Source organism: Vulpes vulpes, chromosome 14 (assembly GCF_048418805.1).
Source record: "Vulpes vulpes isolate BD-2025 chromosome 14, VulVul3, whole genome shotgun sequence".
NCBI lineage: Eukaryota > Metazoa > Chordata > Mammalia > Carnivora > Canidae > Vulpes > Vulpes vulpes.
In genome coordinates, this window is record NC_132793.1 from 30,204,331 (window position 1) to 30,231,017 (window position 26,687).

The 26,687-nt window shown below is 42.3% G+C and overlaps 1 protein-coding gene and 1 long non-coding RNA gene across 5 annotated transcripts in view; one reads left to right on the forward strand and one right to left on the reverse strand.

Moving 5' to 3' along the window:
• Window positions 1–231: 231 nt before the first annotated feature.
• LOC112930078 (uncharacterized) lies at window positions 232–1,852 on the reverse strand. The gene is made up of 2 exons (XR_003237043.2): window positions 1,713–1,852; window positions 232–1,162 (listed from the first exon to the last, which is right to left on the reverse strand). It is a non-coding gene; the product is annotated as an uncharacterized lncRNA (long non-coding RNA).
• PANK2 (pantothenate kinase 2) overlaps window positions 1,804–26,687 on the forward strand; it is a 31,481-nt gene continuing 6,597 nt past the window's right edge. The window contains exons 1-7 of one of the 4 annotated variants that reach the window (XR_011996959.1): window positions 2,247–2,704; window positions 15,286–15,638; window positions 19,673–19,926; window positions 21,026–21,202; window positions 22,846–22,969; window positions 23,850–24,005; window positions 24,560–24,685. Coding sequence is in view for 3 of the 4 variants with exons in the window: in XM_026012337.2 (XP_025868122.1) it covers window positions 2,440–2,704; window positions 15,286–15,638; window positions 19,673–19,926; window positions 21,026–21,202; window positions 22,846–22,969; window positions 24,560–24,685 (1,299 nt within the window). In the remaining variant the exon portion in view is untranslated. Of the gene's footprint in view, window positions 1,932–2,246; window positions 2,705–15,285; window positions 15,639–19,672; window positions 19,927–21,025; window positions 21,203–22,845; window positions 22,970–23,849; window positions 24,331–24,559; window positions 24,686–26,687 lie in introns of those variants that run through there. The other 3 variants (XM_026012338.2, XM_026012337.2, XM_026012335.2) reach the window with 3 other exon arrangements.

Genomic DNA, 26,687 nt, shown 5'->3' on the forward strand with positions numbered 1-26,687 from the left:
ACACTATGCTTACTATGACCTCAGTGCTTCTTATTCTGGTGTGATACCAGAAAGCTGGTTCTCCCCAAGGGTAAATAACTGAGAGAAGTGATAGAAAAACTTAATGATACTCTCCTTATAAACTGTTATAATAACCAGAGAGAAAGGAAACCTCTTAATCACTACTTTCGTATGAACTTTTGGAAAAACAAAACTCCCAAAAACCAACGATGCTCCAGGACAAACTTCAAGTTATTTTTTTTAAATAAATGTTTTATTTAAGTAAAACATACAGAAAAGTGCACAAGTGAACGTCTTGATGACGTATTACAGTGAACACACCTACGAAGCCACCACCCAGACTACAGAAAATGAACACTCCCAGTCTTAGAGAAGTCTCTCTGTTGTCCTGTCATCACTACTCTTCCCTTTCCCCCACAAAACACCATCATCCTGACTTCTAATATCTTTTATTAACGTTGAACTTTATATAAATCATATGGTATGTATTCTTTCATTCTGGTTACTTTTGCTCAATTTATTTGCAGTTTTCATTTAGGATTATAAACGTCTTGCCATTAGCGTATGCTTCATCTGTTATTTTGGATAAACTTCAATGATAGCCACAAACTGTAGGTTCACACCCGAGAGTAGAGAGACATATTTATTTGGGAGGACAAAACGCCTTCTAGTAACTTATTGGAATTTTACTGAATCTGTGTCTTTTGGTTACTGGAAGGCAGAGAGCAGGTGAACTTCTCAGGAATCCAGGCTCTGTCATTTTTTAAGCTGTGTGCCTCTGGTTAAGTTTTCTTCATCGTCCCAGTGTTGCTGGGAGGATTAAATGACATGTAGAGGCACTTTGTACGCTGTAAAAGCCAAAAACCAAACTACCATATTTCTGGTGTTGTTTTGCTCTTGGGGGTCATCTTGGCAGCCTTGGATGATGATAGTGATTCCTGATTCTTCAGAACTCACCGCTTGGATGAAAGCTCCCTCAGGTTAAGGAGGACTATATTGGTGGGGGGTAGACAGAAAGGCCACACTGGGCACGGAGATTTAGAAGACTAGCCACAGGTGTTCTTGGTTCTTGTAGGATCCATCTGGGGTGGCTTCTTGCAGGAGCTGGAATTTCCAGAGTTTGGATATAGGGTTTCCAGAGTTATCCCTACAGTGAGGGGGGCTAGTTTGGAGGGAACATGGTTAGTTTTGTTCAACAAGCAATAGAGAAGCTCATCTTTTTTTTTTTTTTTTTTTTGGTCAGCCGGCTACTAGCAGTCACTACTGGAAAGGTGAAGAAAATGAGGGCTATCGTCCAAGGAACACTGCAGCGTCCCAAGGGAGGCACTTACCAATGATTAGCAAGCTAGAAAAACCCACTGTCCCGCTCAACTTGAAGGAGTGAGGGAGTGCCTTGAGGGTAAAGAACAAGGCGGGATCATTTCAGGCTAGGGTAGCCTTTGGAGAGGAATGGTTGAAAGGGCCTTTGGTAGATGAGTGGTCACTACCTCAGGGCTGGAGAGGACTACGGTCCCGCCGCCTCCCACCCCCCTGCAAAGGGAAGATAACGATGGACGCGCGCGCCCGCACTCCTAACAACCCAGGCTCCGAGGGAGCCACCAGATCCCACGTCCCCCCAGGGCGCCGCACAGAAAAGGAGTCCAGGCTGCCCACTCCCCGGCTCCCACACCCCCGCCTCAGCGCAGGAGAGTGGCGACGGATTTATAACCCACCTCTTTCTCCCAGTTGCCATGGAGACCAGCCCCAAGTCCTTTCATTCCTTCTGGTACCGGGAACATTTCTCCGACGCAGGCGGAACGGCGCGGGGCTCGGCCCTGACGCGCCGGTGGCCGCGCTGGGGGACAGAGTGGTGGTAAAAAAAAAAATGCAGCGCGGAGGGGCTGGCGGTCTCGACGGCGACGGCGGCACCGAGGCGACGGACAAAGGCTAAGGTCAGCCGCGGTTCAAGCCTCCCTCCCTGCCGACGGCCAGACGCCGGGGGGCACAGCGCTGGGCGGGAGGAGGGTGCGGGCCGCGAGAGCCCCGCGCGGCGGGGGCGGGGGCCGCTGAGGCCCGGGCGCGCACCTGTCCACCTGCGCGGGCGGGCGCGCCGGCCCCTCCACCCACATTGGGCGGCGCCGCCATCACTCTCCCCTCAGCAACACCGCCTCTCAGCGGCCCAGCGCGGATCCCCTCCCCCGCCGCTCTCCGCCCCGCCCCGTCCCCGGGAGCCTTTCATTGGACGGAGGCGCGGTCGATCCGCCTCGAGGGAGGGAGACGATTGGGCGCGAGGCCGTCGTGCCGCCCCCGGCCTATGCGGATTGGCTTGCCGCGCGTTGGCGCAACGGAAGAGGCGGCCGGCGGAGGGTGCGCTTCTGCTTGGGCTGGGCTGCCGCGGAGGAGGCGACGAGGGGCTCGGCGCTGGGGGCCTGGCTCGGGCGGCAGCGGTGGCTGCTGCGGATGGGAGCGGGCCGGCTCGGCATGGCCATGGAGCGCCACGGCAGAGCGGCCGACGCCTCCGCCTCGTCGGCGGGGGAGCCGGCGCCCGAAGGGCCTGATGGGCGGCGGCGGGAGCTGCTGCGGCGCCGGGCGAGCAGCGCGTCGGAGCCCCCCGTCGGCGCCTCGGCCTCGGCGGAGGGCGTTCGGCGAAGCCGGCCTGGCTCCTACAGCGGCGCCCCCTCGGTCTCCCGCCAGCGCGTCGAAAGCCTTAGGAAGAAGCGGCAGCGTAAGTGCCCGGCGGGTCGTCCTCGCGACTCGCCCTGCCCCCTTCCGGCCCGGCCGCCGTTTTTCCCGCGCGCCGGTGCGGGGACAGTGCCCCCGCACGGTGGTCCCAGGTTGGTGCAGGGGCTGACAGCCGACTGGAGGCCTTGGGTGCAAGCTCGGGGGGATCGGGGATTCGGGCCTCCCCGCCCCCAGCCCTCGCGCGCATTGGTCCGCGCTCCCGGGCTAGGGAAGTGGAGGGGCTTTACCCAGGACTCTCCCGCCCCTTAGCTCCTGGCTCCTCGGGTAGTCTTTGCCCGCGAGTCACGTGATTTTATCCTTGGGAAGGCTGCTTTTGACTCTTTTCCACCGCCTCCCCTCCCCCTCATTCCTTTGAATCGCCAATGTCTGTCTTCCGTGGGTTTCCAATCCCTTTAATCTGAAGATTTCAGGTTTCCTGGAAAATGATTAACTGGCCCTTGAGTTGCTTGCAGGCCTAAAACTGGATTCCGTATTCTGTGCACTTAAGCTTTGGCTGCTTTTCCTCCCGTGAGAATTCGGGTCATCTCTCGCCAGATGTGTCTGTTTTCTTTGCATTTATTTGCTGATACTCACGATTCAGGACTGTAGCATTCTGGGCATGAAGGCTTTATCTTTTGAGGGAATCTCGCCTTGGCAGTTGCACGTGCTCTTTCCGGAGAATCCATTTCTTCATTTTATTATCAGGCTGCTTTTTCTGCATTGTGATCTAGTCCAGGTATTTCCTTTGCTTTTCAGGTCTTCCTTTCAGGTGCTCTGTCTAGCAGCCTTTGCTACTGTTGAAAGTATCCTCTGTCTTAATACTCTAGTATGAGCTTTATCACATAGTGTCATTTTACATACGGTTAGATTTTTTTTTTCTGTCGTTGCCAAATTTCTCTTTCAGGAAATCAGCTTGTTTTAAATGCAGATTATAAGAGTGAGGGAAAGTGGCAGGATGAGTGTGAGGTCTTTATTGGATAGTCTTCTATCTTAGCCCAACCACCTGGTTGCTTTACTTTTATCTTCTGCGGTTGGATGATTAAATGTTAAATGTAGCCCTGTTTCGCTGTGAAAAATTTGGGAGTCTCAATTATTTTGTCCTTTTCTGTTGGAAGAGGGATTAACTGCTTTCAACCTATATCATTTTTCGAGCCAGTTACCTGGTCTGTTTTTTTATTTGAGAAGCAATCTGATTTTTAAGCAATGTACAATATTCCTTAATGGTTTTGTATTACATTGTTAGAAATGGATGTAAATTCCAGAGACTTAGCAAATAAGAATCCCAGCCGTGCAGCCAACTCTTTTTGGCCATTGGCCATAAGGATTCTTTTTTTTTTTTTTTTAAGATTTTATTTATTTATTCATGAGAGACACACACACACACAGAGGGGCAGAGACACAGGCAGAGTGAGAAACAGACTCCATGCTGGGAGCCTGATGTGGGACTCGATCCCGGGACTCCAGGATCACGCCCTGGACAGAAGGCAGGTGCTAAACCGCTGAGCCACCCAGGGATCCCCGGCCATAAGGATTCTAAATGAGTATTGTATTTTGGGTGTTTGCAGTGTTCAGGTACTCTTAAAAATTTTTGCACTCCAGGATCGCGCCCCGGGCCAAAGGCAGGCGCCAAACCGCTGAGCCACCCAGTGAGTCCCACGTTGGGCTCCTGACATGGGGCCTGCTTCTCCCCCTTCCTGTGTCTCTGCCTCTCTCTGTCTATAATAAATAAATCTTAAAAAAAATAAATTCAGGGGTAGCACTCCTCAAAAAAAAATTTTTTTTTTTTGCACTCTTCTGAGAGCTTTAATGACTCATTAGTACTCATAACTCTGTGGTAGGTGGTAGTATTTCATTTTACAGATGAAAAAACTCTGGCACATTTGCCTCTTGTAAAATGGCTTGTGAGAGGTGGAATAGAGAAGTCCAGCTTCATACATCTTCTTAACCACTGTGCTTTATTAAGTTGTTCATATTCTGTTAGCTGTTTCTTCATTGCTCTAAATCCAAGCATAATCTTCATCTTTTGTATTCAAGGTTTACCTGGTGGTGAAAATTTCTAGCTACTGTGGAAGTGCTTCCAAATTTTGAACATAAAAATGACCTTGGAAGTTAAAAATGAAGATTCCGTGGGTCCAACTTTTTTTTAAAAATCAGAATCTGGAGAGAGTTCTAAGAAGCTGCGTTTTAAAAGTCGTATTTTGTAGGTACAGGTGGCTCAGACAGCTCTGGAAAACTCTGGTTTAGACTATAATGGGGAATGGGGTAGCATATAAGGTGATTTTGAGATGTCTTTTAAGGAACGAAGACAAATACGTTGTAGGACTTATTTTTTGTTTTTATGTCTGATATTTGCCATGGTTCCCTTTACTGCTTTCTGTGATAAATCATGAAAGCTATCTCTCAGGTAATGAGACCTGCCAAAGAAATAAACAAAGTATTGTTCTTCCATTTGTTTTTTCTTTTACTACTCAGGGATGCACCTGTTAGATGGAGAGGCATTCTGTTGATTGCTGAATCCTCCAAGAATGGTTTTCAACTTTGAGAAAATTCAATAAAGACTAAATCTCTGATTTTATCTTTGGGAAAGTTGGGTATAGGGTGGTGCCACCATTCTTTTGAGATTAGCAAGCCTGGTTCTGATGTCCTTACAATACTTGTCTAAAGGGAGGAGACTAGTCGTCATTTGAAACTAGAAGGAGCTACTCATTTTATTTTAGGAATTCTTGTGGGCCCTGGTTGCAGTCCTGTTTGCTACACATGTTCCCTAGAGCAGTGTGATTCTCAAACCTGTTCTCATCCTGGACTTACACAGGCATTAGGGAGGCTAGGCTTGTCTGTGTCTAAGAAGTTCTTTGGAAGTTTTAGATTAGGTGGACTGTCTCATAGGATTGAGAGAAATACCAAGTAAAGAATGATTTAACATGATGGAAACAAAGATGCTAATGATAGCTATATAGTGCTTACTTGTTTGTGTTAGATACTGCTGTATATTTTATAGACATATCATTCAAGTCTCACAGCTATCCTGTGTGGTAGGTATTTTTTTATCCTGGGTTTCCAGATGAAGAAACAATGTTAGTGAAATTTGTCCTTTGTCCAAGGGCATAATAGTGAGTTGATAATGGAGCTGTCTTTTGATTCTAGATGTCTGACTTCAGACCAGTGTACTTGACTCTTCCCATTTTTGAGTGGGGGAAGGTACATGCAGTGTAACGCAGAGCAGTTCTCGCATGGAATCACTCAGAAGCTTAAAAAAAAACCTTCAGGTCTGCAAAAGAGTCTAAACATCTGTTTAACCTTTAAAATTTTATTGAGGCATAGTTACATACAGCAAAATGTGCAATTTTGACAAATGTGTACAGGCATGTAACAAGAGAACATGTATTTTAATTGAGGGTCCCACATGTGCAGCAGATGTGCAGGAGGTGTGGGAACCTGCGATGAGAGTGCCTTGTGGGTCGGGGCATGAGCTGGATCTTTGCAGGTGACTCTCAAGCATGTTGTAGCACGCCAGAGAGATCTTTGGGACATACTGCTTTTGGACTCATACCAGTCATGGAGTATCCTTAACCGCCATTGATCTAGAAAATAAAGCTTTTGTTTGTAGCTTGACGATACTAGCCTGGCAAATGGACTGGTTATCCTTGGCTTTTGGGGAGCATCAGTATTGGCAGGATGGAATTGGTGCTGGGGCCCTGGGAGACTGCCCCTTATTAGGTACAGTGTTTCATCTTCAGCTGGGGAATTAGGAAAGGCTGCCTGTTAGGAGCTCAGGAAAAAAGATTTCTGTTGCTTTACAGCCTGTTTTTGAGAGACAGAATGGGAGAGGATGTTTTTTAACCTCTTTATCAACTTTAAATCTAAATGAAATCAAAGTAACTTGGCCCTTCATTCTGATGTACAACAAATGTGAAGCATTAAGCAGGGCCTAAAAATAGTCCAATTATGCAGCTGTGTAAAATGGTACGGTATGTTATTTTAGGGGCTATATGTATGAATCATGCATTTAGGCAATATGTTTGTTCTGTGTTGGTATCCCTGCCCTCTTTTTATCTACGGGGTATTGTATGCAAGAAGTGATGTATACTATTAAAAATCTTTTGCTTAAACACGTGTTAAAAGGAGAGAGAAGGAATACAATAGACTGTAGGCTGTTAGAAAAGAATAGTTATTTTGACTGGTCATTTAAAAGGACAGTGATGTTTATTGGGCTTTAAATTTATAACCTAGTGAGCATTTTTCAGGTTCATATCATGGGGTATCTTTATTTTTAGGCACTGTTCTTTGTCATTGTATTATGTTCTTTATCAGTTTATGTCAGTAAGACTACTGTGTGAAGACACCTTTTCTAAATAATGGCTTGAAGTTTTCTTTCTAAAAATGGAAGCCATCTTTAGTTTTTAGTTTCTAAGTAGTTTATTAGGTTTTGTGTGTTTATATTTCCTGAATGTAGAATTTATTATTGAGTCTGCTGGTTTGATAATATATAATATTTTATAAGGATCTAGTCACCAAGTTAAAACTATTTTGGGAATAAGAATAATTATTATTAAAGTATGTCTTTTAATGTGGGGCCAAGGATTGCTGCATAGACCAGCCTTGAGGTTTGGGTTTGCAATATCTTAACCAGTTGTGGTCTGGTAAAGATGTAGTTGTAATGTTGGAAAATTGAACACACTTTTATAAACCATTTATTTTCCATTGGGAGGCATTTCAATTGTTGAGAACCATTATGAGACAGACATGATGCTACAGATGGTTTTACGTAAAACCTGTGATGGAGAGTAAATTCTTTCTAGAAATGTGTCCTAAGTCAAGTATGGATTGTCTAGATTGAGTACCATGAGGCCTTAGATCAGGAAATAGGCTAAGGGTTGCAAATGCACTGAAATTAATGGTATGACTCACTAATTAGAAGTGATAAATAGGTGTTCTGTTGGTGAGATAGGAAGAATGTGATGATATAGCAAAAGTGCCTTTTTCCATGACTTTTCCCACCAGAAGCACAGTGTTTTGAACAAGTATTGGAAAGCTTATTACAGTGTTCATTATATTATAATATCTGGGGCACTCTTGCTGACAGTGATAGGAATCTAAACCCCTTTGGACAGGCTGAATGTTGAGAAATAATTTTGTGGCCCGACACAATTCTCTCAGCCATTATCAAAGAACCTGTGTTTAATGGACCTCCCATGTTTCTCAGTGTTTCTCCATTCTTGGATATGTAAATGGTTTGATGAGTGCACAGAAAAATCCTGAAGTGGTTAATGGCTATAATAAGCATATGAATTGAGTTTTGGTTAAGACTTTTTTTTTTTTTTTTTTTTTTTTAAGATTTTACTTATTCTTGAGAGACACAGAGAGAGAGTGAGGGAGAGAGAGAGAGAGGCGGGCAGAGACCTAGGCAGGGGGAGAAGCAGGATCCATGCAGGCAGCCTGATGTGGGACTTGATCCCGGGACTCCAGAGTCCTGCCCTGAGCCAAAGGCAAACGCTCAACTGCTGAGCCATCCAGGCATCCCTCATTATTTTTCTTATTTTTCTTTATATATATTGTCGATCCTGCTAATTATTTAAGTATGTGATTTTTACTCAACTGCTTTTTATTTTTATTTATATGTGTTCTGTCCTCTTAGGTTTGTATAAGGTACTTGTGGAAAGAGGCTTTTTAGCAAGTCTAAGATTGAGTCCCACCTCTGCCTTTTCTTGACTGTGACGTTGAGCTCTTTTGCACTTCTATCTTCTTATTTTGCTTTTTTTGGAGGGGGGTGAAGGGGGAGAGGGAGAGAGAGAATCTTAAGCAGGCTCCACACCCCATGCGGAGCTGGACGCAGTACTCAATCCCAGGACCCTGAGATCATGACCTGAGCCAAAATCAAGAGTTGGTTGCTTAACCGACTGAGCCACCCAGATGCCCCTACAGTTTCATTTCTTATTCTGTAAAGTGGGATGATTATAGTAATTGCCTTATATGGTTGTTGCAAACATTAAATAAGCTAATGTAGTCAAATGTCTAATATAGTGCTTGGCTGTTAATAGATGATCATTTAAAATATAATAGCCATATGTTAATGTTTCAGTTTCTTAAAGAAATGGGAGTAAAGCTTAATTTAGAGTCTTCCATTGGTCTTAGATATGTCCAAACCTTCAGGTTTCAACCCTGTTGATGTGATATGTTTGTTGGTGGAGTGCTGTGTCTTTGGTAAACACAAGGTTGGCAGTTGATGGTCAAAGAATGGTGCTGCAGATAGAAAAACAGGAATCAAATTTCCTTGCTGCCATTATATTCAGCGCTCTTGTGTTCTTGAGTGAAGAAACTTTTCTTGTAAGTGCCAAGGACAGACTTTTCATGATTTGTGCCAGGCTGGGTTAGGCCTGTCCATAGAATTTTTGTAGGTGTAAAAAAAGATTGAGGACTATCCCTGGGACTGATGTGGAATGGCTGCTGGGGGCAGTCAATCACAGTGTTCTCTTTAGAATTGCATTGACATTGTTAGACTAATTTGACATTAGTCAAGAGAATTGACATTTTAGTAATACTCAATGCTTTCTCCTGGAACAATGTACATCTTTACACTGCTATGATTTTCAGTACACTATTTTAATAGTGATTGTACATATTTAGTTTTAAGATTTATTTCTAGGTTTTGTTATATGTGGCATTTTCCATGTCATTTTCTTGTTGGGTTTTGCTTATTATATAGGAAAAGCAATTGGTATTTGTATATTTCTTTATCCACATACTAAAAATTTTTTTATTGTTACTTTATTTTTTAAAGATTTTATTTATTCATGAGAGATAGAGAGTGAGAGAGAGGCAGAGACACAGGCAGAGGGAGAAGCAGGCTCCATGTAGGGAGCCGGATGTGGGACTCAATCCTGGGTCTCCAGGATCACACCCTGGGCTGAAGGTGGCACTAAACCACTGAGCCACTGGGGCTGCCCTGTTCTGTTATTTTAATTGATACTCTTAATTTTAATTTTTTGGACTCTGTTGAGGTAATTTCTAATGTGAAAACCATCTTTTGGGGATGCCTGGGTGGCTCATTGGTTGAGCCTCTGCCTTTGGCTCAGGGCATGATCCCGGAATCTGGGATTGAGTACCGCATCAGGCTCCCTGCAAGGATCCTGCTTCTCCCTCTGCCTGTATCTCTGCCTCTCTGTGTGTGTCTCTCATGAATGAATAAATAAATCTTAAAAAAAAAAAAAAAGAAAAGAAAGAAAAAAACATCATTTGTGTACTGAGAAAGATCTCTATTGACCATGATGTATTACTCCTCCTGCATAACTGGATTCTGCTGTTTAATAATTTATTTTTATTTATGTATTTTTTTAAAAGATTTTATTTATTTATTGATGAGAGACACAGAGAGAGGCAGAGACACAAGCAGAGGGAGAAGCAGGCTCCATGCAGGGAGCCCGATGCGGGACTTGATCCTAGGTCTCCATGATTACACCCTGGGCCGGAGGCAGGCGCCAAACTGCTGAGTCACCCAGGGGTCCCCCTGTTTAATAATTTAATACAATTTGTTGTGAGATATTTTTTTTTTCTAGTTTTGATATGAGGTTAGAATGACTTACGAATCTTTTTAGATTTTTCTGTGCTCTAGAAGCTCTTAAAAGTTTGCCTGGAAACCATTAGGACCTGGTGCTTTTTTTGTTCTTGTTTAGGTGGTGGATCTTTGACATCTTTTAAAAATTTCTCAGTGCTTTTGTTTTTTGATTATTATTTTTTTAAAATTTTTATTTATTTATGATAGTCACACAGAGAGAAAGAGAGAGAGAGGCAGAGAGAGAAGCAGGCTCCATGCACTGGGAGCCTGACATGGGACTCGATCCCAGGTCTCCAGGATCACGCCCTGGGCCAAAGGCAGGCGCTAAACCGCTGCGCCACCCAGGGATCCCTGTTTTTTGATTAAAAAAACATTTATTTGAGAGTGAGGGATCAAGAGAGAGCACAAAAGCAGGGGAGAGGGAAAGGGAGAAGCAGACTCCCTGCTGAGCTGGGACTTGGGTCTCCATCCTAGGATGCTGGGATCATGACCTGAGCTGAAGGCAGATACTTAACCAACCGACTGAGCCACCCAGGTGCCCCATGGGTATATACTCTTTTAACTTTGAATTTATTTATTTTAATTTTTTATTATTTTTTTTTAAGGAAAAGCTCTATCTTCTTTCTTGGATACCAGAAATTTGTCTGTTTTAATGGCTTTTTAAAATCTTGATTTTATTGATCAGCTCTACTGTGGCTTTGTTCATGAGGTGATGGTCTTTTCTCTTTTCTTTTCTTTTCTTTTCTTTTCTTTTCTTTTCTTTTCTTTTCTTTTCTTTTCTTTTCTTTTCTTTTCGATAGTCACACACACACACACACACACACAGAGAGGCAGAGGCACAGGCAGAGGGAGAAGCAGGCTCCAAGCACCAGGAGCCCGACGTGGGATTCGATCCCGGGTCTCCAGGATCGCGCCCTGGGCCAAAGGCAGGCGCCAAACCGCTGCGCCACCCAGGGATCCCTGATGGTGTTTTCTGATTTCATTTACATCTTGCTTTTATTTTTAATAATGCCCTTCTGCTTGGGGCACTTGGGTGGTGCAGTTGATTGCCCAACTCTTGGTTTCAGCTACCGTTGTGATCTCAGGCTTATGAGATGGAGCCCTGCATCAGGCTCTGTGCTCAGCACAGAGTCTGCTTGAGATTCTCTCTCCCTTTTTCCTCTGCCCTTCCCACTCGTGTGCATGCTCACTACTCTCAAAGAAATCTTTTTTTTTTTAATAAATATTTTATTTATTTATTCATGAGAGACACAGAGAAAGAGAGAGGCAGAGACACAGGCAGAGGGAGAAGCAGGCTCCATGCAGGGAGCCCGATGTGGGACTTGATTCGGGGACAGGATCATGCCCTGGGCTGTAGGCAGGCGCTAAACTGCTGAGCTAGCCACTTGGGCTGCCCTGTTTTTGTTTTTGAACTGATTTTTTTTCCATAGTTGTTTGAAGGTCATATGTTCATTTTTTTTTTTCTTCTGGAGTTACCTGTAAATTTTGATGCATTTAAACCATCACTTCTTTCTTTTTATTTAGAATTAATCAGAATCTGTGTCTTCTTTCCTCCATCAAGACAGAACCTGCAGTTTGCTTCACTTCCCTCTCCTTTCTCTTCCTTCTTCAACTTCCTGTGTTGAAATCATGTATTTTATTTTAGTCCAGATTGCTGACTTTTTTGAAAGTCACATGTATTGCTGCTTCCTTTGCTTATCATTGTTTCTTAAAGCTCATACCTTTTGGATTCTTTGTAATATTGGAATGCATTTACTAATTAGAGAAGGTTTTTGACTAGTAAACATTGAGCTCTTTCATGTGTGAAAATTTCTTTTGAGGAAGCTTGGGTGGCTCAGCAGTTGAGCACCTGCCTTTTGCCCAGGGCTGGATCTTGGAGTCCTGGGATCAGATTGAGTCCCACATCGGGCTCCCCGCTTGGAGCCTGCTTCTCCCTCTGCCTCTGCCTCTCTCTCTCTCTCTCTCTCTCTCTCTCATAAGTAAATTAAATAAATAAATAAATCCATTTTTTTTTTTTTAAGATTGATTATTTATGATAGAGAGAGAGAGAGAGAGAGAAGCAGAGACTGGCAGAGGGAGAAGCAGGCTCCATGCTGGGAGCCCGATGTGGGACTTGATCCCGGGACTCCAGGATTGCGCCCTGGGCTAAAGGTAGGCGCCAAACCGCTGAGCCACCCAGGGATCCCCTAAATAAATAAATCTTAAAAATAAATTTCTTTTGCATTCCTCCGTGAAAGCTGATTTTGCTGGATATGTTTCAAAATCTTTTTCCTTTTAACCTTGAAGCCAGTGCTCCAATGTCTTCTAGCATCTGTGTTGGTGATGAAAAATCTAATTCCGCCTTTATGTGATTTGTGTATCTTTGAAGTAATTCAGTTTTTTTCTTTGGAAGTTTTTAGGATTTCTTTATTTCTTTCAAAAAATTTTTTTTAAAAAGGATTTTATTCAATTTTTTGAGAGAGAGCAAGAGAATGAGCAGAGGAGGGTCAGACGGAGAGGGACAAGCCGACTCCCCTGGGGAGCCTGACAAGGGGTTCGACCTGGAGATCATGACCTGACCTGAGCTGGAAGGCAGCTGGCAGCCAGCAGCTGCTTAACCGCTTAACTAGCTCAGCTACACAGGCGTCCCTAATTTCATGACTTTTTCAATAGCATGTCCTGTCTTGTCCTTTCTCCGTAAATTCCTCTTAACACTTAGTGAACTTGAAGATTTATGTCTTTACTCCCTTGTCTCCCCCAGGAAATTTCTGGGACTCAGAGAAGGTATATACCGGACTTCCTGTTCTGTGTTTCTTTTTTCTTTTTTTTTTTTGTATTTCTATATATATTTACCTTTCCTTTATATTTGAGAGGCATTTTGGGAGAATTTCTTGCTTTTGTTTTCCATTTATTTTTTTCTGTGCTCATTTTGCTGTTAAATATATCTGTTGAGTTTTATTTTGGAAATAGATTTGTTCCTTTTTTTTCTCTTTTATAAAACTCTTTATTGAGGTATAATTTACACACAAGCAGCTGTACCCATTTAAAGTGTACAGTTCCATACATTTTGACAGATTGTATACACCCGTGAAGCTTTCCCCTCAGATCTTTCCAACAGTCAAGATTTGGGCACTGCAGTGTTTTCTGTACCTGTACAGTCCCTCCCTCCCTTCCTCCCCTAGCCAAGATCTACTTCCTATCAAATGCAGAAATGATTGCTTTGTGTTTCCTAGAGTTTCATGTAAAATCAGTCATATGGTGTGTATCCTTTTGTGCAAGGCTTCTTTTACTTAGCCTTAGTTTTTGTGACTCATCTGTTAAGTATATAGTAATTTGTCCTTTTTCTTTTCTTTTCTTTTTTCTTTTTTTGCTTTGGAAAACTTCACTCCCCTCCCCCCAACTGAGAAGTTAACATTGATACAGTTCACAGATTTTACTTAGATTTCATCAGTTTTACATAAACTCTTTTGTGTATGCATATTTAGTTCTGTATAATTTTATCACATGTAGATTTTTGCAGTCACAGCCACAGGTGACCAACATTTCTTAATTTCTGATTTTTCCTTGTGGTAGCTTACTCATTTTTCATGGATCAGATCTCATTTTATCTCTGAAGATATTCATGATTATTTTTAAGTCTACTGTTTGTTCCTGCAATTTTTTCTTCAGATGTTTAGTTTCTCATTTTTGTGTTATAGATTTCCCTTTTGGTGATCCTAATTTGTAAAGTGATCATCTCTGTTTTGAGGATTGCTGTTGTCAGTAGATGCAATGTCTCTTTACCTGTCTCTCAGGATGGATTGTACGGATATATGGCTAGATATAGGGGCTCCTCATTTCTTCTGAGTGATAGTAGCTACTTGGGTGCCATTCTGAGTTTTTGGCTTAAGTGCCTGTGTTTATTGAAGACTTTGCCTGGCGGGGTGGGGGTGGGGTGCAAAGAGCAGGGAGGGTGGAGATGGGGAAGTGGTTGGTCTGTCTAGTTGTGCCAGATGCATTCCCCACCAGATCACCCATGACCACAGAGCCTGCCCCTGTTTCCCTATGGCAGCCACCCCTATATACATGTTGGTGGAGCACCCCTATGCGTTCTGAATGTTCATAGCTGCTCCCAATTTTTATAGCCTTCCTCTTTTGATGGTTCTGGACAGTTACTGCCTCTATCAACTTAGTTCTGCTGATTGTATCATTTCTTGTTTCGCAGAACTATTTTGGAAAATAGTATATCAGTAAAGCTCTATCTTTAGAATTTCTATGGTCTAAGCTGGGAGCCAAGGCATGCATGTCTGTGCAGTCCACCTTGATCTGATCTCCCGAAGCCATTTTTTGGGAAGGATTTTTTGGGAACACCTATAACTCTGAAACGCCTATCCCATTGAAACCTTTTATTTTGGGGACATCAAGTTTCAAGAGACAAATTGACCATTGGAGCTTACGTGTTACATGGGAATTTCCTCTACCCCAGTTTGCTTATTACACTGGAGCTCTGGGACACCTGGGTGGCTCAGTGGTTGGGCGCCTGCGTTTGGCTCAGGTCGTGATCCTGGGATCCAGGATTGAATCCCACATTGGGCTCCCTGCGAGGAGCCTGCTTCTCCCTCTGCCTGTGTCTCTGCCTCTCTCTCTCAGTCTGTGTCTCATGAATAAATAAATAAATCTTAAAAAAAATTAAAAAAATAAACTGGAGCTCTGAAAAGTTTTAACATTTCTTCTTTAAGCCAAGGGAAAGGATGTAGATTTTCATTCTCAATCCCCCTCCCCCAGAGTTGAGGTTCATAGGTAGTCATTTTGTTATTTTTAAATATTTCATAGTTTAGTTTAGGCTTATTTGTACAAGAGGGTTGATTGGTGCAATATTCTGATTTTTTTTTTTTCCTGATCGTTGTGGTTTTTTTTTTTTAAAGATGTGCTTCCAAATCAGAATCCTATTTCTTTTCCCAAATCCCTTTTTATATTTATAGTCCGTGGAAACCTCAAGGTATGAATAACTTGCTAATCTAGTACATTTATGTTTAGTTTTCAGAAAATTCTTTTTTTTTTTTTTCTCCATTTAGTTTTTCCATGGTTTGGCTTGGATATTGGTGGAACCCTGGTCAAGCTGGTTTATTTTGAACCCAAAGACATCACTGCTGAAGAAGAGGAGGAAGAGGTGGAAAGTCTTAAAAGCATTCGGAAGTACCTGACCTCCAATGTGGCTTATGGGTCCACAGGTATTCGGGATGTGCACCTGGAACTGAAGGACCTGACTCTGTGTGGACGCAAGGGCAATCTGCACTTTATACGCTTTCCCACTCATGACATGCCTGCTTTTATTCAGATGGGCAGAGATAAAAACTTCTCAAGTCTCCACACTGTCTTTTGTGCCACTGGAGGTGGAGCGTACAAATTTGAGCAGGATTTTCTCACAGTATGTATTTTGCAGCTTATATACAGTTTATGGTAATCTGATTTTTTTTAAAAAAAGATTTACCTATTTATTTGAAAGAGCAAGTGTGTGTATGAGCATGTGCAGGGGAGGGGCAGAGGGAGAAAGGAGAAGAGAATCTTTAAGCAGACTCCCTGCTGAGCATGGAGGCTGACATGGGGCTTGATCCAACAACCTGTGACCCATGAGATCATGATCCAAGTGAAAACCAAGAGCCGGGTGCTCAACCAACTGAGCCACCCAGGCATAATCTGATTGTTAAAAATAATACCAATAGCAAGTGGTGGAATCATTTCTGTTTCTAATGGAACTTGAATTTTCTTATGTCAGATTAAGATTAGCTAGAGGGGGGATCCCTGGGTGGCGCAGCGGTTTGGTACCTGCCTTTGGCCCAGGGCGCGATCCTGGAGACCCGGGATCGAATCCCACATCGGGCTCCCGGTGCATGGAGCCTGCTTCTCCCTCTGCCTGTGTCTCTGCCTCTCTCTCTCTCTCTCTCTGACTATCATAAATAAATAAAAATTAAAAAAAAAAAAAAAAGATTAGCTAGAGGAGTGGTAGCCAGGGGTTAGCCATCTAGAGCTTGTTGTGGAGTTTATTTTTTGCCTGATTCAGCTAAGTTGAGAATCAGCAGCAGTGAAAGCATAGCATTTTGTTCTTCCAATGTGGAAAAGTAGCAAAGCTTTGATAAGCAGACCAAAGAACTACTTAATGAGGAACATGTCATTCAGTCTTGAATGATGAGGGCACCTGGCTGGTCAGTTGGGAGAATGTGCGACTCTTGATCCTGGGGTTATGAGTTTGAGCCCCATCCCATGTTGGGTGTAGAGATCACTATTAAAAAAAAAAAAGTCTTCAACAATGACATTGAAAGATAATTTGGGGGCGGTTGGCTTGCTCAATCGGTGGAACATGTGACTCTTGATCTCAGGGTCATGAATTCAAGCTCCCCTTTAGGTGTGGAGCCTACTTAAAAAGATAATTAAAAAATTAAAAAAAATAATTTTTACAATGTCATTTCATGTCAAAATTGTTTCCAGTCTTGTCTATTATATAATTTCTCCTGTCTCCCTCAATTGTTTCTTGGCAGGTTTACTATTAAAAAAAAAAACCCAAAGAACTCTGGTCCACAGCAGTGGCATTTTGGTCTTAGGGCTTGTTGGAAATAGTTAACAGAGGAGCCTCCTCTCCAGATGCCTTCTGATGCGTATTGTGCTCTTGTCATAGGAGTCTCTGAATCATGTGTGGACCCTGGGGATGCCAGTGGGTATCTGATTTTTTCATTCAGTGAACACTGTGCAAGGTCTTAAGGCTATGTCCTTTGAGGTGGATGTGGGGGTAGGGTTGGTGGGAGAGTAGACCAATGGGTTGGCCAAGACCTGGACCTTCAGGGTTCATTATAGATTGAAAATATCTTCAGTGACCATGTTTTTAATGCCACTAATGAGAATGTGATTCCAGAGGTTCTGCCTTTGCCTCTGTCATTCTTTCCTTTTTTTTTTCTGTGTGTCATCGTATGGTTTGTGACTTTGTCCTCTTTCTTGGTCTTCTGTCTCCTGTCTTTCTCTTATCAGTGACCATAATACAGAATTGACATGAATTTCTTTTTAACAAGTTTCTATATTCTCTGCTTGAATTTCTTTTGGTGGTTGGTTTTCAGTGGTTTCTCTTCCACCCCTGAGTTTTGGGAAGTGTAGCTGGAGGAGAAATGGTTCCCTCCTTTGTGGAAGCCTCATAGTGGGCCCTGGATCCTTTTTTTTTTTAATCTCATTTTTTAGATTGATTGATTGATTGATTGATTTATGATAGACACAGAGAGAGAGAGAGAAAGAGAGACAAAGACACAGGAGGAGGGAGAAGCAGGCTCCATGCAGGGAGCCTGATGTGGGACTCGATCCCGGGACTCCAGGATCATGCCCTGGGCTGAAGGCAGGCGCTAAATCGCTGAGCCACCCAGGCTGCCATGGGCCCTGGATCCTAATGGAGATGCCCTTTATGCCCTTTGGAACATATTTGCAAACCATTCAGCTGTTCCCAGAGGTTCAGCATTGTGTGGTAATTCAAGGGGAGGGTGCAAAGTGGATTTTAGACCTGGGGAATTTGTTCTGAGGCTGCAGGAGTTTCCCTTGTATATGCACCATTTTTGTCCTTGAAAAATCGTAGGAAAGTGAAATGCCCATCGAATGCTATTTGTGTATTAGGAGTGACTAGTGTTTAGTAAACCACAGTGAAATATTTTTTAAAATATTGAGTTTACCCTGTTGCTTTTTTAATGTGAATCATTTCCTAGCATACTTGGGTGTGCTTGTTGATGTAGCTCATACATTATCAGTACCTTGTGTTGGTGAAATCAGCTGTGTATTCAGTCATCTGTTTCATTTAGAGATGGGGATTCATTAGGAATTAGGACATTTCAGGATGACAGGGATTAGAGGAAGGAAAAGGAGGAAATTACAGGAAGACAAAGGAGACCAACTACTTGGGCTCCAGTAGACTACCAGTGAAAAGTGATGAAATGAAAAGCTAGAAATGGAAATGCTGGCACTTGAGATTCATGTGTCAGGAGGCCGGTTTTGAATTCATGACAGCAGGGAGGGCATGAGCACGTATAGTAGGAATGGTGGTGAACACTCCAGGAGCTTGGGTTTGGTCAGAGGAGTGATTTAATATTCTCACTTAGGGATTAATTAAGGATTAAGATGAAGGTATTTGTTAACTTCCCTCTCTGCTGTGGAGCTGAAGAAATTGACGAGTAGAATTAAAGGGGGGAAATATGCAGGGCTAGACCTGATTGTAAACAGAAATAGGTGCCTTAAGTGGGTTGAAGCAGTTTTACCTTTGTCATGTGTATGGAGCATTTGTGCTCGTATTCTGTCACGTGGGTTGGAAGTCCAGGGAGTGACGTGGGGGTGTTCTTTATGCTGTCTCTCCAGAGTCACCATTGTTAGAACTTTATATGTCTAGTTTTCTTTGCATGGCTGTGTTTGACACATACACTTGTGTATAAACTTGGCTTTAAAAACAGGCAGGTGGGGATCCCTAGGTGGCTCAGTGGTTTAGCGCCTGCCTTTGGCCCAGGGCGCGATCCTGGAGTCCCGGGATCGAGTCCCATGTCGGGCTCCCGGCATGGAGCTTGCTTCTCCCTCCTCCTGTGTCTCTGCTTCTTTCTCTCTCTCTCTCTCTCTCTCTCTCTCTCTCTCTATGTCTATCATAAATAAATAAATAAATCTTAAAAATAAAACAAAAACAGGCAGGTATCATCCTTATGAAATGTTTCTCAACTTGTTTTTTTGATAACATGTCTTGGGATTCTTTCCACTTCATTCTTAATTGATTGAAGATCCTCTTCACTCTAATTGCTTTACAGTGCTCCCTAATATGAAGAATAATCATTCTTTTATTTAAATGGGATTAAGTTGATAACAGTTTTAAATTTTTATACTGCTAAGATCTTTTCATCCTTCAGGGGCTGTAATTGGTTTAGATAGTAAAAAAATCTTGTCTTCCATTTGGACACTTTTCAGCCCTTTGATGTCTGTTTGATAATAATAAAGTGGGGCCTACTTTGGTACTGCTCCATAACCTTGAAGATGATGGTCTTTCGGAAGGCAGATATCAGAGTCCTTGTGGTTCCTGCTGTGTGTCACCAGGTGTTTGAGTCACTTGAATTTCTTGGAGTCGGCTTTCTTACAGGGCTGTGATCTCCCCTGTGCTCCTGACTCAACGTTCCTTGTGAGACCTCTCTTTCTCTGCTTGGGTTTGGGCATGCGTCTCTGCTGCTGTGGTGGTTTGCGGGGGGGGGGGGGTAGGGGGTGGGCGGGGGGGGGGTGGATTTGGGTCTGTCTGGTCAGTCCATCCTGATGTTTGTTGTCTCCAGGTCTGTTCTGTGAATTGTGTTATAAATCCCCATCTGTGAGCACTTCTGTGGTTTATTTAATGTGGAGGGATCTCTTATTAAGCAGTTTCTATTTGTTTGGCTTGTTAAAAAGTCTGAATACATTTTTATTTCATTACAGATAGGTGACCTTCAGCTTTGCAAACTTGATGAACTAGATTGTTTAGTAAAAGGAATTTTATACATTGACTCTGTTGGATTCAATGGACGGTCACAGTGCTATTACTTTGAAAACCCTGCTGATGCTGAAAAATGTCAGAAGTTACCATTTGATTTGAAAAATCCATACCCTCTGCTTCTGGTGAACATTGGCTCTGGGGTTAGCATTTTAGCAGTATATTCCAAAGATAATTACAAGCGGGTCACGGGTACCAGGTAGGTCTTTTATGTAAAGGTTATTGTTTGTTTATTCTTGATATCATAATGGGTTACAAGTGAATTTTCAGGTATTATGTATCCATATGCTTTTAAGAATCTGTTAAAGTTAAGTCAAAATTTTTTTTCTGGGATTATGCAAGCAAATGCAGTTTCTCTTTGAAAATTTTCACATCATGACCTACTTTTAAAAAATCTGTATTGCTTAGGATTTCATTATTATAGTTCCATAAAATATCTCATTGACAGACTCCTTGAGCCCAAAGTCCCTGTCCTCAGTCAGTGTATTGTGTGCACACATTGTAAAGTTGCCAAAGCTACTAGGTAGCATTTATAAGAAGTCGAGGCAAGACCCAGCTTTGAAACTGGCCTAGACTTTATACATACAGGTACACATGTGCACACGTATCCCGCCCATCCACGGGATGGTCTGAGATCTAGAAGGTGAGGTACTCAGCAACAGATAAATAATTGGGCAAGCTGAAAGGGGAAGAGAAGTGGCAGAAAAGTGGCAGGCAAAAAAGAATATGTTGCAGTTTAAGGATTAGGAATCACTTGAAGCAAAACAAGGAGCTGGGGATTGGGATAGACCAGTTTTTTTTTTTTTTTTTTTTTTTTTTTTTTTTTTTAACAGGTGTGAATTAAAAAATGAGATGAGTAATTTTGGGGGAGAAAATGCATTAAGGGAGGAATTCTTTGTGAAGTGGGGGGCTGATAAGCCAGGGTGACCAGGGCTTTGGAGAGACGAAGGGAGGTGCTAGCATGGCCTGGGTATGGTGGGTGGACCTGCTTCCGAAGCTGCTCACACTCAGCAGATGCTCAGACTGCACTGGGGACGTGGGTGGGGACGTGGGCAGAGATGTGGGCCCTGTGTTTTGCTATTTCGTTTGTTGGCTCACGTGAATATGTAACCTCAAGGTATGTGACAGGCAACAACTTGTTTTTTATCTTTCCACAGACTTGCCTGCCAGTGGCATCTGCGCGATTAGGTTGGGACAAGAGTGGGTTGATGTATGAACGTGGTTTTGGGCTCATAAGTACTACCTTCCTGTTCTTATTTTTAAAATGTTAAAATACTGTGTTGTTTGTTTTTAATCAGTCTTGGAGGAGGAACTTTTTTTGGTCTCTGCTGTCTTCTTACTGGCTGTACCACTTTTGAAGAAGCTCTTGAAATGGCATCTCGTGGAGATAGCACCAAAGTGGATAAACTAGTTCGAGACATTTATGGAGGGGACTATGAGAGGTTTGGACTGCCGGGCTGGGCTGTGGCATCAAGGTAAGGGGGTGGGGGTGTGTGTTCTAAGAAAGACAGGAATAAGATACTAAATATTGGGTGTATCTTTTTTCTTTTAAACAGCGTTTATTGAGCTATAGTTTACATACTCTACAGTCACCTGTGTAAAGTGTAAAATTTAGTGGTTTCTAGTATATTTACCAAATTGTGCGGTCATCACCATAATCTAATTTCAGAACATTTTCATCATCCCAGAAAGAAACCTTCTGTCCATTACCTGTCACTCCACATTTCCCCACCTCAGTCCTTGGTAAACATTAATATATTTTCTGTCTTTATAGATTTGCCTATTCTGGACACTTCATATAAATTGTGTCCTATAATACGCGATTTTTGTGACTGGCTTCTTTCCACTTAGCATGTTTTCAGGGTTTACCTATATGGTGGCATGAATCAGTGCTTTGAATCTCTGGGTGAATTTTAGGATCACCTTGTCAGTGGTTGCAAAAAAGGCAGCTGGGATTTTGATAGGGTTGTACTGAATTTGTAGCTTACGTTGGGGAGTTATTGCCATCTTAACCTTATCAAGTCTTCTGATCTAAGATAAAGTGTTTTTCCATTTATTTAGAATTTTGCTTTTTTTTTCACTGATGTTTTATAGCTGTGATTTTCAGTGCAGTTGTTATACTACTTTTGTTAAATATATTTCTAAGTATTTTATTCTCTTTGATGCCATTGTAAATAAAATGGTTTTTAATTTTTAAATTACTTCTTAAGATTTAAAAAATTCATTTGAGAGAGATAAGCAAGGGGTGGGCAGAGGGAGAAGCAGACTCTCTGTTGAGGAGGGAGCCTGACCAGAGGCTTGATGGATCCCAGCACCCTGAGATCATGACCTGAGCCAAAGGCATCAGATGCTCAACTGACTGAGCCACCCAGATGCCCCAGGAACTGTTTTTTAAATTTCATTTCTAGATTATTTAGAAAAAGAGTTGTTTTCTTTGTATTGAAATGTGATTTTTAATTATAGAAAAGGAGCATACATAGCATGCTTGTGGACTAATTCCAGGGACTTTGTAAATGCTGTCGATGTTATGTTCTGATTTTTGGCATTTGCATATGGTTCACTTTGGTTTCTGATTGGGTTTGTGTTCTGCTCACAGTTATTAATGTAGCAATTCTGCTGGTAAAGTACTTTGAAGTACTTTATCTTCCAGGGAAATCTGAAATTCTTAGGGAGTTTATTCTGGTACTTTACTGTCTGCTTTTGTATTGCTCTGATGAAGCTGTTTTCCAGAGCAAATGTGACCATTCAGCTAAGCAAGATGGCTGTGCATTTGGGAATGAATTGCTAATTCCTGGAAGTGTCCCTGACTGCAGAAGGAGCCATGGTGCCTTAGTGTGGATCTGATCAGATCCTAACTAGATGTGCAAAGATCTGTTAACAAAGCTAGATTTTATTGGAATCTGTGAGGGAAAAGCATTTGCTTATTCACAACACGGGAGGGCTTTTGCATTACTCTTTGAGCAGATGCTCTGTTATTTTGTAATAAAAAGTTTGAAGATTTGAACAATGTAGCCCTAGAAGTCACATTTATCTTAGTAGAGTTAACATTCAAGTTCTGTTGGGCTGTGTTGCCTTTGGTTCAGCAGGTGGATATATATATATATTTTTCCCTTCACAGCTTTGGAAACATGATGAGCAAGGAGAAGCGAGAGGCAGTCAGTAAAGAGGACCTCGCCAGAGCAACGTTGATCACCATCACCAACAACATTGGCTCAATAGCAAGAATGTGTGCCCTTAATGAAGTAAGGGGACATGGATTTCTTTAGATGCTCTGAGGAAAATGCAGAACTTACTAAGCGGGCCTCACCTTGTGTACAACGTCTGTCTTATCCGGACAGTGCCTAAGTGTAGTTGTATGGGGTGGAGTTGTTTCATTGGCGAAGTTAAAGCTCTTCAAATGTAGACTAAACTTCACTGATTTTTTTTTTTTTCTCAGTGAAGATAAATATTGCCACTGTCTAGAAGTAAAAGTACATCTTTTGAGGAGAAAGGAAGGTAGGAAGGCAGTCAGAACTTCGGGTGAAGGGGACTGTGGGTAGCGGTGATGGCTAGCCATGTCAGATTGAGGTCCCATGCTCCACATAGAGCCCTGGAGTCCCTGGGAAGGCACCTGGAGGAAGTCGCTGAAGCTGGAGAAGACTGGGCAGCCGAGGAGTGCCCATCCACCGCCGCAGAGCTGTCTTTGTGCTTTCAGCTTCTTTACAGTGCTGCCTTGTAGCATTCAGGTCAAGCAGCATTGTACAGGGCTATGAAAGAACCGAGAATGGCCTTCCCTGGGGGGTCCAGAGGTGCAGCTTTACAGCTTGTCCTTATTTACACAATTTTGTTCAAAATACTCTGTTTGATTATGTAGGCATGTGGTTTAAGGAGGCTTTGAAAGGTACAAAAGGATTGTCTCATTTTTTAATTAAAAAGATAACTGTATCAGCATTAAGTAATTAAAAGCATTCTTCATTTGAATATGTTAAAGTTACTGTTTCCTTTATTGCATGTTCCTTTTCCTGTACTTATATATTCTAAGATCTGTTAGTTGTGTGGGTGTACATACCATTTTATATTTTTTACTTACTTAAAATTTCACTGCTGTATATTTGATTTGTTTTTGTATCATCATTCACATAGAGCTGGGCATTTGGTTGCTTGCCAGTGATCGCTCTGCAGGAAGGCATTTTTAAGTGTGAAGCTTTTCTTTGGTTGAATTTTATTCCTGATAAGGAACTTATAACTCTGGAGTGAGATGAGATTCTCTAAAGAATATGACCATACTTAAGAGTTTTGGTAGGTATTGCCAAGGCACTTTGCACAAGGGCTGTACTAATTCAGATCTCTTCAGCACTGAATGAGTGGATCAGTTACCACAACTGGGCTCATTGTTGGGGTGAAATTTCAGTTAGTTGTTCTGCTAACTTTTAATAGGTTTAAGATGCTCCTTTTTTGGATTACTGGTGAGATCGAATTTTTTCCCGTTGTATTTCTTGTACAATTTGCATATTTTTGTCACTTTCCTTCTTTGAATTGGGGTCTTTTTTTATTTTATTTTTTTACTTTTCTGTATAAAACAATAGCAGTTATTTGTCATATTTAATACAAATGGTTTTCCTAATTTGTTTTCTCTTGTGACATTTTCTGGCATGGTTTGAAGTGGGTCCAGAGTTGTCTGGGTTCAAATTTAAGTAGCCTTGGACTAAATGGATTAAAAGTAAATACTTTTTTATTTTTTGCTCAGCAAATTGCTGCTGAAGACCATGCACATAGTGCTCTGTTTTGGGGTAGCTTTTACAAGAGAACAGAAGTTAAGATGAAAACTAATTGCCTTTTTTTGATGTGCTCAGAACATTAACCAGGTGGTATTTGTTGGAAATTTCTTGAGAATTAATACGATCGCCATGCGACTTTTGGCATATGCTTTGGATTATTGGTCCAAGGGGCAGTTGAAAGCACTTTTTTCGGAACACGAGGTAAGCAGACTTACTTCTTGGGATATGTTACTAACGTGCAGGGCATGCAGTTCCCCCTGTTTTGGAACTTGAAGTAAACGTGAACTAGACTTCAGTTTTTTTGTTTTTGTTTTTGTTTTTTGTAAAAGTATGATATAGGGTTTAACCTTGATTGTAATACTCAAAAGCTATTTTTTACCTGATTTAATGCAAGGGAAATTTTTGGTTTATTTAATTGTGAGCTTCAGCAGTTTCAAAGAAAGCTTGAGGAACACCTATATCTTAAATGTTATGTTCTTTTCTGAACTCTCTTTATATTTTTTCCCATTATGCTTATTTTGTAAATGCATTTACTCTGGGTTCTGCTTTTTTCATTTTGATGTCAGTTTTTGTGTATTGATAGAGTTCCTGTGCCACTTACTTAAAATGCATGTTCTAAAAACAAACAAAAATATATTCCAAGGTTAGAACCACACTTAACACCTAGACCAGCTAGAAATGACAAAATGGAAGAGAATCATTGAATCACTGAACCTGGTATCATCTGTGGAAAGGTGCCCTTCTGTTTTTCCAGCTCGGGTGAAAAAACAGAACCCTAGCTGGGGCGCGGGACCTTTCTTCCGTCCCCTTGGCGGTGGGGCTGTGGAATGGTTTCTTTCCAGTGTTGTTGGATTTTAAATAGTGTTACCATGAAGTCTTCAGAATTGTTCATGCACGTTCACTTTACCAGTAGTTACGTGAACTGACAATAAGGTCTGAAGTGCCATGGGCAGTCACGGTGGCGCAGTGGTTTGGCGCCGCCTGCAGCCTGGGGTGTGATCCTGGGGACCTGGGGACCTGCATGGAGCCTGCTTCTCCCTCTGCCTCTCTCTCTGTCTCTATGAATAAATAAATAAAATCTTAAAAAAAAAAAAAAAGATCTGAACTGCCACCAAGGTTGCTTTTCCCTATAAAATTGCTCTTTTTCCTTTTTAAGTGGCTTCAGTTCAGAGTTAAAATTCAAAGTGCACAAATACCCCTTTTCAAAAGCTTCATGTTGAGTCATCTAATTTTTAACTGTGTTTTATTAAAGTTTTTAATTGAATGAATCTGACACGTAGCATTGTGTAAGTTGAAAGGGTATGTGTTACTGTGACGCACTACGTGCCGCCACACGTGCAGCTCAGCCTGAGATCAGTGCGCTGCTGCTGTGGGGGTGCTGGGCATCAGGTCTCTCCAGCTTCTTTACCACTTGTGAGTTTGTACCCTTAAACATTTCTTTACTTTTAATGTTATTAATAAATTGGTACCAAATTATCATTAAGTTGTGTATACCTTTTATATGTATCTTTTTGTGATCTTTGATCTTTTATTTTGCTTTACATTAGAATAAAAAGAAACTCTCTTAAATCTCACATCATAGTAGAACTTTCCTCCTCCATTTCTACCTCTTGAAAACCGTTTGGTAGGTGGAACGTGGATTCATTTCTTAGGTTAACTTGTCTTTTTTAAAATCTTCACACCATAAGTTTGAACACCTTCTGGAACCTCGGTTTGACGTGTTATCTTCCTTCCTGCCTGCTGACTTCATTTTCCTCCCTGGCTCTGACACAGCCCTGCTGCCTCTCCTCCCGTGGTGTCCAGGCCTTGGACTCTGGTGTCGACTACTGTGCTAAGGGAAAACGTTGATATTTTAGGCTCTCTGCATCTTGAGGTCTTGAGAACTGTTCGCACACTGAAGTCAGTTTAACTACTGTGAGAGCTTTGTCTGGGTTCCTGTCAGCCTTCTGTACTGTTCTCAGCTTAGCATTTGGCAGCTTGTAATAGCTGACTAGCTTCTGCTTCGTGCTGGGTCCTGGTCTTCAGGGGAGCTCATTATAATGGTTAACTTCATCTTTTGTTGTTGTAAAATAGAAGCTACAGAAAGCCACTGAAAGGGATGCCTGGGTGGCTCAGTGGTTGAGCATCTGCCTTCGGCTCAGGGCATGATGGAGTCCCAGCATTGGGCTCCCTGCAGGGAGCCTGCCTCTCCCTCTGTTTGTCT